At 34.3% G+C, this 10932-nt stretch overlaps 1 protein-coding gene across 1 annotated transcript; it reads right to left on the reverse strand.

The window, feature by feature from the left end:
- Positions 1-2406: 2406 nt before the first annotated feature.
- Positions 2407-3845, reverse strand: LOC135960519 (uncharacterized). Its single transcript, XM_065511827.1, has 2 exons — positions 3585-3845; positions 2407-3524 (listed from the first exon to the last, which is right to left on the reverse strand). Exons 1-2 carry the CDS (start codon positions 3720-3722, stop codon positions 2502-2504), a joined length of 1161 nt encoding a protein of 386 aa, XP_065367899.1. The 5' UTR covers positions 3723-3845; the 3' UTR covers positions 2407-2501.
- Positions 3846-10932: the final 7087 nt, after the last annotated feature.

Consider the following 10932-nt stretch of genomic DNA (forward strand, 5'->3'; position numbering starts at 1 on the left):
GTCTGGTGTGGTGTTGGCGATGAAGTTGTTTGTAATTCCAGAAGGCCATACGAATTGATGTTAAGTAATAGTTTTAAAGTTAAATCAACTACAACGAAAAAACATTTTTAAACGTTTTTTGTTTGGATTGTTTGTTCTCTCTATTGGCAAGGACTTCAACAACTTGCACTTCTTCATTTTACTACGATTACACAACTACAACAACGACCAACTAAACTTAAATAAACTAAACTGTGTGATCAGTGATTTTCAGATTTTCATTTAATGTTTAAGCTTAAAGTAGACATGCTCTACAACATTTTTAGATGGCCTTTTAAGTTTTATTTTCTTAGGTTCTTTTATTTTTCTCCTCTTTATTTTTACGAGATGCATTTAGTCTACTATTTCGTTGTTGCTCTTACCGCTCTGCCCCACCGACTCAGAGGAAATAAAGTTTTTAGTGTAACTGTTTGTTTGTGTATGTGGTATTCATTTGTGTGTGGAATTGTTTGAAGATTCTTGTAGATTACATTTTTTTTCTCTCTTTAGCTTTGAGATTTATTACCATCGTCTGGGAGTTTATTTGTTTAAAAGGTCAATTGTAATTTCTGAGACATGATAAAATGATCGAATTAGCAGGAAATGACGTACAATTACTAAATGAAGGTGTTTAGATAGTGACACCAATAGAACAATGGATGTTAGTTATTCGATTCAAAATTGTTAAGAAATTTTCTTAATTTTAGCATTTATAATGGAATTTTTCTAATTAATATTATTTTGGTCACCATTATTAACTAATCATATTGCCAAATTTTTGCGTATTCCATGAAATTTTGCAATATCACCTATTCGGTAAAATTTGGTCTTTGAATATTCGTGATTACGTGTCAAAATTTGCGGAATCTAATCCCCTGAAAACGTCATAAGGATATAAACTGACGTCTCTAAAAGGGGTAATAGGGTCGCTGGAGGTTTCTATATTGAGCATTAAGGGACAAAATCCTACTTCAGGCTACCTTACCTCTGCACTGCTCTTCAGGCGGAAATTACTGCTATAAAACGTGTGTCCAATTGACTGAGGAATTATCGAATATCTGGTAATATGTGTATATTTACTGATAGCAAGGCTGACGTTAACGGAATAGCGGGTGTCTTCACGACATCTAGGTTAACCGAGGAATGCCAGGTATCCCTAAATGAGATAGCAAGATATTCTAAGATAATTTTGATGATGATGAGGAGGTATCTCCCTTGCAAAATGTAAGATGGTTGTACAGCATGAGACTAAGGCCAGATGGACTAATTAATGAATTCACCAATGTTATCGCGAGGTCGACTTGGCCCATATATGATACTGGCAGGACGAACCTACTTATGGAATTAGCAAATAAGGTTAATTGTTTCCTTTATTACAGAACACTGTTTAATTTCGACACCTGCTAGAAGACTGCTCCTTACAATGATTACTGTAGAAGCTGTCGAAACGAAGAAGAGAAAGAGACTGTGTCACACCTATTCTGCCAATGCCCGGTTCAGACAAACTTGATGAGCTATCAAGGAAGAATCTAGGACGCATCCACTCCTTCATCAGAGAATCTGGTTGGTTCACCTTGGAAACAACGGGCGTATTATAAATACTCTGCTCTTTACATCTTGGGTATCACAATGGGATCAGTTTTTGAATGGACCCAAAGGACGAGTGGCTGCTCATGAAACCTAACCTAGGTCGTCCAGAGTTTGAGAAAATACCCTTAACATTTTTGAAATTCGACCAACCTAATCCGGAAACTTGTGGTCCCAGTGAGAACGAAGTCATACAATGTACAGTAAGTATACATTTAAGAAGTCTAATCAAGTACAAGGCCCAGTAGAGTCCTGGCTCTTTCGCATAAGAAACAGACAGCGAATTTTTGTTATTCAAGTGGTAATCTTAAACCACCTGAGTTCCGATTCATCGATATCTCAACCAAGAGGATTATGAATGTTTCTTTGCCCAAGAGAGTTAACTGAGTTGAATCTTGATTGATGCTGTCCACTTATATATCAATGGTTGATGTCCATCTGGAATGCTGCAATTTGAGAGAAACCAATAAGACAAATTCATCAGAGAAAATTCGCAAGCCAGTGCCCGTTTCCGTCTTTGAACCGCAGATTACAAGACTAAGATCAAGTCCACCCTGGAGGACAAATAGTTTTCTGATTGTTCAGATCAAACATATGTGTGAAAAGAGAACAATTTTGTTTTCTCCCTCCTTCCGTTCTATGTATTTATTCTATGGTTCAGGGCAGGCGCGGATCCAGAGGGGGTGAAATAGGAAATTCCCCCCCCAAAACCGAAAAATTTTCAGAGGAATGAAGGGCCTAGATCCCAGATACTCTCTAAAACCACTAAAAAAACGTATACTATTTTCAAACATATTCAATCAAAAAAATATAATTTGTACAAAAATTTGCAACAACTAAAATGATGTTAAGACTTCCAATGTTGTATTCTGTTGTTATTTTTATAAATCAGATTTTCAAATTGTAACTGAATTAGTTACATCCTCTGAGAGCAAGCTATGTTCTTCATCGGGATATTGTTGTTCCAAGTCTTCTTCATCTTCACCATGAAATTCTCCGCAAAATATTTCATCATCTGATTTACAAGTACAATCCTCACAAGTACATTGACATTCTGTATCACATTCCTCATCTAAATCACATGGAGGACATGGAAATTCCTCTGGTAGTTTAAGAATTACATCGGCTTCATCAGCATCAAACTCTTCCTTGCTAATTGAGATCCAACGACAGTCAAAGGGACCTTGACTGGAACCAGTATAGGTAGATTCTGCCGTTTCTCGGTAAGCATAATCCTTTTCCGTTATATTTAGAGATGGACATGAGCAATGTCTTTTTCTTTCATTTTCCACTATTCCAAAGGATTCTGTGAAATTTTCATTCACTTGCTTTGCCATTTCTTCTTGCTGCTCTTTAATAAACATCTCTTCATAAGGATCTTCCATATCATGCATTCCGGTAGTAACTTTAACAGACTTTAGACTTTCCTTGGCAATTCTTTTCAGACATTTCATGCAAGTACATTCAAGTTCATCATCCGGCTGAGTCCGATTAGTTATACGATCATACAATTGTTTATAAATTAATTTGATTTTACATTCCAAATCCTTTTGACAGGCATAAAATAAGCCCTCATATGAGGCATAAATCTGAGCTGTGCGCTGTGCCGCATGCACCCATAGACATTCTGAAGTGTGTGTCAATTTATCACTTAACAGACTATTGGGCACACCACCCACATCGGTGCCATGATATAAAGCTTTGAATGCTCTCTTTATAATGGAATATGCCATTTGAGCTTCTGTGCGATTCATGGAACATTTACGACTTAAATCATGCATGAGATCTTCTTTGCATAGACGTTTTCTGGGTATGGAATCAATGCGATGTACTATTTCATCAAAATGCAGAAAATAATAAATGATGACATCTATGGAGGCTTTTGCTTTCACCAAATAAATCCCACAAAGATTCATTACCTTTATTTTCAGAGAAAAATTACATTTATGTTGGTAATTGGAGTTGATTGAGTTTCTTACCTCGACCAACGATTCAGCAATATCGGTTACATTTTCCAACAATATGTCACCAGAGATAATTTTATGCGAACAATTGCAATAATTATATGGTTGAAAGCAATCGCATTTGTAACTTTGTATGAATTTTTGGGGTTTCATTTTAGTTTTTAATGGTGGTTGTTCACAAATTTTTAGTTTAGCTAAATGTTTGATGAATTTTAATCAAGGCGTTTTAAAAATAAGGTGACAAAAATATATAATTATTTAGTTTCTTTTAAATGGAGTTTTTTGACATTTGCACGAATAATACATTATTTGTTTAGTTGAGGCCACCTTGTATAAATCAAACTAATTTACCCCACAGACAACTGATCGTACATAGTTGAGATACAAATGGGCGGGATCAGACTAGTGGGTGTGACATATCACATACAAAGAAATATTAATTACCGAATATCTAGAGAACTATTATCATCGTACATAGCTTAAATAAACATGAGCGAGATAAGTAGGAATAGTGGGCGTGGCCCCTTCCATACAAGTAAATATTTATTATCGAAGAACTTTATTTTGTGCAATCTTATTTGCTATTATTGAAAGTAACTCGGATAAAACTGTAACATTCTCAAAAAATTGTAAGAAATATTTTTTTTAATATTGTACGTAGTTAACATAAAAAGTATCTTTTTCGAATACAAAGAAAATATTAAATATAGAGCCACTAAATTTTGATTTCAATTAAAATGTTTAGCAAATTTATTAGAACGTTCTCGGAGTTCTGATAACAAATCAAATGATAAATTCACCGTTAATCGGTCTCTATTTATTTTTGTAAAGAAACAACATTTCTTAGAAAGATTTTATAATATGTTAAAAACAATAAATACTAAAGAGAAAATGTCACAAAACATTTCTTGCTTAAGAGCAAGAAAAAAATATATTTTTAGTCAAGGTGTATTAATACACCTTGTTTGTAGTTAAATTTTCTCATGACAACAATTAAGATTACCTAAAAATACATTACAAATTATAATTTTTTTCTTAATATAATGTTAGCATATAGCTGCGACAATGCCCATATGCTAATCTATAGACTCTGAAACAATCCAATTTGGAGCTAATGGTCCAAATCGGTTTCATTGGAAAGAAAATTTTGTGGAAATGGTTTTAGATACCTAAAGCACTATGTTCACACGGTGAACAAAAATGTACCAAAATGTACCAACACTGGCTGCATCGATGCCCCCCAACATTATCACTGATGACAACTGCAGCTAACTTCAAATTAAAGTTGAAAAGAGAGTAGAAGAAAACAAAACATTCTAAGAATGTCCAAGCAACAGCAGCAGATATCACCCTTCAAGTGTTTTAAATATTAATATAAAAACTAAAGTTTTATCACAGATTATATTTAAAGAATTTAAAAAATCATAAACAATTTAAATTAAACTTAATCCTAATTAAAAACTTAATGCTAATTACAATCATAAAAGTTTATTAAAAACTATATAACACAGTACAACATTTTTCAGTTAATTGCTTTGGGACTCAATTCTGAAATTGCACGTGAAAGTAGACCCAAAAATAAGAACTTCTGCTTCAATTGTCAGAATTGAGTCCCAAAATCATGTGTTGTACTGTGTAATTAAAGCTAAAAAATTACTTAAAAATGATAAATATAAAACTAAAGATATTTAAAATCTCAATAAATATCTTATCCTAAAGTTCAAAACAATTAAAAGCTATTCCACCAAATCTAAACCCTAAATAATTAAAAGGATTATACCCTAAAATTTATAAATAAACCCTTTACCTAAAAACTTTATATATAACTATTATATACTTAAAAGAAAAGGTTAATAAATACATACGAATTATAACGTTGTTCAAAAAATATGCATGTGTTATTATTTCATTGGATCCCCTCAAAACATTTACCTCTAAACCCGTTTAAACACACTACATTAGGTCCAATTGCAATTTTTCACAATTTTGAACATTTAAAATGTGTATGCCATACAATTTTGTATGTAGGAACCTCCCCCGATGTGTAGATCCACTTTTTTTTTTTTTTTTTTTTTTTTTAACGTTTTATTGATTTATTGAATCTGTCTATTTTGACCTTACAATAAGTATTTAAATCTTATAACTAAAATTAAAACTATTTGCTCTTCAGCAAGAGAGCCATTATGGTAAACTGTCACTCATCTTAGCGGGGTGGTAGATCTGCTCTACGGAGCCTGGATCCGGTTTGGGTCTGCACAAGTTGTCTTGCAAGGGAATTGGGATGGTTTCGCAGCTTCACAATATATTTCTCACGGACTTTCTCGAACTCTTCCTTTACCAATGTCACTTCTAAGTCTCTGTGGATGTTTTCATTTCTTATGTACCATGGTGCTCCCGTCATGGTCCTAAGAATTTTAGATTGGGCCCTCTGTATAAGATCAATACTGGTGTTGCTAGCCATTCCCCATAATTGAATTCCATATGTCCAAATTGGTTTTAAAACGGTCTTATACAGGATGACTTTATATTCAAGGCTTAATTTTGATTGGTCACTGATTAACCAATGAAAGCTAGAGGCTTTTAACTTCATGTGAAGTCTCTTGGTTTCTATGTGTCGGCGCCAAGTAAGCCGTCTATCTAGATGAATACCAAGGTAGGTGACATAATCAGACTGCGGTATATTAACGTTGTTGAGTGTGACAGGTGGGCAATTTCCTCTCCTTAGAGCGAACGTAACATGTTTACTTTTCAGCTCATTTACCTTTATTCGCCAGTTTTTCAACCATGACTCCACACGTACGAGGTAATTCTGTAGTTGACTAGATGCCATGAGTGGGTTTTCGTCTGAGCTAATAATGGCGGTATCATCAGCAAATGTTGAAATTGTTAGTTTATCGCACGTAGGGAGGTCGGAGGTGTAAATCAAATATAGCGTAGGTCCTAGTACACTTCCCTGTGGAACGCCAGCTCCAATCTTGCATTCTCTCGTCACATAATCATTGTACTTAACTCTGAAAAGTCTATTCGATAAATAAGACTCCAGCAATTTATGAGTACATAGTGGTAGTAAACATTTGATTTTATGTATTAGACCCTTATGCCATACCTTGTCAAAAGCCTGAGCAACGTCTAAAAAGATGGCAGAACAATATTTCTTTAATTCAAAAGATTTTCGAATCTCTCCAGTTAAACGATTGACCTGTTCAATGGTGCCATGATGTTCACGGAAACCAAATTGGTGTACTGGGATAATGTTTCCATCATTCAAAAAAGGTATTATCTTTTCCTGGAATATTTTTTCGAATAACTTCGACAAACAAGGGAGTAGGCTAATAGGTCTATAAGAAGATGGCAGGGTTAAATCTTTACCCGGTTTAGGTATCATTATTATTTGAGAAATTTTCCAATTTTTTGGATAAATTCCTAGTTTCAAGATCGCATTAAACAATATAGATAGCACAATTATTGCCACATTTGGTAGGTTCTTAATCATTGATGGCGTTATTAAATCATATCCCGGTGATTTTTTCAAGTCTAATTTATTTTTAATTACTCTATTAACATCCTCAGGACTAATATCGAATTGGGCTGCATTAGACATTGTTGAAGCTGGCAGTTCTTCTAGTTCAAACTCATTTGCCGTGGAGTTGGGCTGAAATACTTCACTTAAATGTTCAGCAAATACTGAGGCTTTTTCTATAGCACTTCGTGCCCAGGTTCCGTCAGCTTTTCTTAAAGCGCTTTGTGCCTCTACCGGTGGCTTAATGTTCCTCGTTGCCTTCCAAAGAGAGAAATTTGTGTATTTTGTACTCGTCAAACTTTTAATATATTTTTCGTTTATGCGATCCTCCTCTAAATGAAGGGCTCTTTTCAGTTTTCGTACTGCTGCGGACAGCCTCTGCTTTGCAGCAGGTGATCTATTATGTTGCCATTCTCTTCTGAGTCTTCTCTTTTCGAGAAGAAGTCTTTCAATATCCGAACTTGAAATAGGCGTATTAGTTTTTGGAGGGATCTGGCACCTAGAGTGTTCCAGAGCCGAAACAATCAGTGACGTGAAGTCATTAACGGTCCTATCTATGTCTTCCTCACACTGTAAATTAGGATTTGTGTGGATATGACTGCTGATATATTTCCTACATTTTAGCCAATTTGTCTTAAAATACAAAGAGTCCTTAGGAAATCTTGGGGTGTTGGGTCTCTCACAATAATTAATAATTACAGGAGAGTGGTCAGAAGATAGATCATAGGATATTTCTGTGGATATTGCATTCCGAATAATATTTCTGCATATGGCGAAGTCTATTAGATCAGGAATTTTTCTAGGATCAGTTGGCCAATAAGTTGGGTGTCCAGGAGACACAAAATCTAAGCAATTTTTGCGATCAACTAGAGCTTTATACAGCTGTCTACCTCTGGGATTTACCAATCGCGAACCCCAATATGTATGTTTGGCATTGTAGTCTCCACATGCCAGAAACCGATCTCCTAGTGTTATAAAGAATTCTTCAAATTTTTCCTTGGTCATCGAAAAACGTGGTGGGCAATATATAGAGCTCAGAGTTAGGTCTCCAGCTGGGTATTCAAGGCGAATAGATGTTGCTTGCATATAATCCTTTGAAAACGCTTCTAGGGCATAGTGTCTCAATCGGTTTCTAATTATGATACCGGTACCGGAAATTTCCGATTTGTGCTGGTTTAAACCATTTGCATTCCAGAAACATATCTTCAAAAAATTCATTTTCTTGTTAATAGAATTTGAATCATTTGGTTCTGTGCTCTCAGAAGCTCTTGTATTGTGTTTTGCATGGATGACATGAAGTTAGTCATATTTTGATTAAGAGAGGAAATATTCTCAGTAAGTGTTTGCATAAGGTTTTCCAACCCTCCCATATTTTGGGGGACTTTTGGCTTTTGATAACCCGTTTTTAAAATACTGGCGTATGAGCTGGCTCCAGCATTAATTGTAGCTCCCTGGCCATTTTCCTGTGATACTGGATGAGCCGCATTTATTTTATCATTTGAAAAATCTACTCCAGAGCTTAGTGGTCTAGATGTAGATACCGAATTTGTAGGTGTTGATTCAACTATTTCACCTCTCAACAGCTTTTGCCTCTCTCTTAATCTTTTTAGTAACTCCTTGTAGACCGGGCATCCGCGATAATTAGCGGAATGATCTCCACCGCAGTTACCACATTTCCTACTGAGACCATTCTCAACTATATCACATTGTGACGAAGAGTGCAGGCCTCCGCATGCAACACATACTGTGCGTAGGGTACAATAATTACGTGTATGTCCAAATTCCTGACAATTACTACACTGAACTGGACGATTACGCTTAAGAGGTTCCTCTATATTTACTCTACGATTCAACAAATATCTTAGAGTGTATATAGGGTGAGTTTCATTATTTTTTAATTTCCTATCATCAGGCTCTAACTCAACCCTAAACATTGGCTGAGGAACCTTGTCTCTATTAAAGATATTGACTACATTCTTTGTCTGATAGCCCAATTCTTCCAGGGCCTCCTTGATTTCGTTTGTATCTACACTGGACTCTATACCTTTTATGACCACTATCAAGCCCTTGCAACTCTTAAGTTGATATGTATAAAAGTTTTTCTTACTGTCATTTAGGTGTTGAGAAATTTTTCTATAACAATCCTCAGTGTATACAACTATTTTTGTCTCTTGCACACCTCCTTTTCTTATTGGAACAATATGAAAATTATTTTTTCCAATGAGTTCAATAAATGATTTCACTAAGCTATTAGAGCTAGTTTCACGAAGGAATATTGGTGGTGGTTTTAACGGTTTACGGATGGATTTATCATCATTTTTTTGACGATTAGAATCTTCCTCACTCAAGAGAGCAAAACGGTTACTTTTCAAGGGGTTATCAGTAATTTTTTGCTTCTTCTCAGAAGGCAGACTTTTCTGGGGACTTAAATTTCGCTTATTAATTCTTATATATCTAAGCATACCTGTTTGAACTGGAGATTTAGTTTTACTTATCTTATTTCCAACCTTAGGTATAGCACCACTTGATGTTCCATTATCTTCCATCACGGTATTTTCAGTGTTAAATACATTAAAACTCTCACTAGGTGTTGTTAGTGGATTATCATAAGCTTGTGTATTTATCATTGTCGACTCTGTTATATCTACTGCAGTATTTGTTGTTGTACCAGAACACTTTTTATTTTCTTTTATGCTTTGTTCTAAACAAGCATTACTAGGTGATGATGTGTGTGCAATATTGTTCTCATGTATTTGTATCACGGGGGAACAAGAGCGCGCTCTCTCAATCGGTTTGGCGGTTAAATAATTTTTGTTAAAGTCTGGATCTCTTATATTTTTGTTAGCACTTCTATTTTCACCCTCCCCGTTCAAAAATATGTAGGCATTTCTACCGTTTAAACCAAGGCGAATCTATAGAAGGTGACGACAGAAGAACAGCTGATTATTTTTTTTATTCAGTTGTTTAGACAAGTGAACTGTCAATTCACTTGTGTTTGTTGTGGCGAAAAATACAACAAACCCAAAAGCAAAAACAACCACAGGCAACTTTGACAGTTCACTTATCTTTTTACAAAAACAAAGTACCTGTTGTTTTTGTATATGTTGTATTTGTTGTAGTTCTGTCGTCACCTTCTATAAATTCGCCTTGGTTTAAACTGAGTCTACTCTCATTATGAGAGTTCATATGCTCACAGTAATTTAACGAAATTTGAAAAAAGAAAATAAACAAAGCACTTTTAAACAAATTTCTATTTTTTTTGTTATATTGTATATTTTTTTTGTTTGTTTATATTAAACACTTAGAGAAATATAATTTTTTTTTTTTTGCGTCCAATCGCTAAATTTTTCCTTTTTATTTAAATTTTCACTGAAACCACTTAAATCGCGTAGCGAATAAAAAACACGTCTGCTTCTCATAAGAATTGCAGATGTAATGTAGATCCACTTAAATAGGATTTTTGGCAGTTCGAATTTTAAGGAGATACAAATGGATAAAAACAGGTAAAATCGGTCTTTACATCTCCGCAACTAATAAAGCTAGCACCAAAAATCAAAAAAAAAAAAATAAGTGGGCAAAAAAATATTAATATTACTGCAATTTTTTTAAAAAAAGGAGTAGAAATACTACTTTTTTTTAAAAAAAAGAAGAAAAAAACTACTTTTTTATAAAAGCGAAGTAGAAATACTACTTTTTTTATAAAAGGAGTAGAATACCACTTTTTTAAAAAAGGAGTAGAAATACAACTTTTTTAAAAAAAGGAGTAGAAATACACCTTTTCTTAAAAAAGGAGTAGAAATCTACTTTTTTTAAAAAAAGAAGTAAAAATACTACTTTTTTATA

The sequence above is a fragment of the Calliphora vicina genome, chromosome 1 (genome assembly GCF_958450345.1).
Source record: "Calliphora vicina chromosome 1, idCalVici1.1, whole genome shotgun sequence".
Lineage (NCBI taxonomy): Eukaryota > Metazoa > Arthropoda > Insecta > Diptera > Calliphoridae > Calliphora > Calliphora vicina.

Coding starts and splice junctions, on each gene's coding strand:
- LOC135960519 (XM_065511827.1), bottom strand. CDS start 3,722: ATGAAACCCCAAAAATTCATACAAAGTTACAAATGCGATTGCTTTCAA. Junction 3,525..3,584: donor TTGCTGAATCGTTGGTCGAG/GTAAGAAACTCA, acceptor CTGAAAATAAAG/GTAATGAATCTTTGTGGGAT.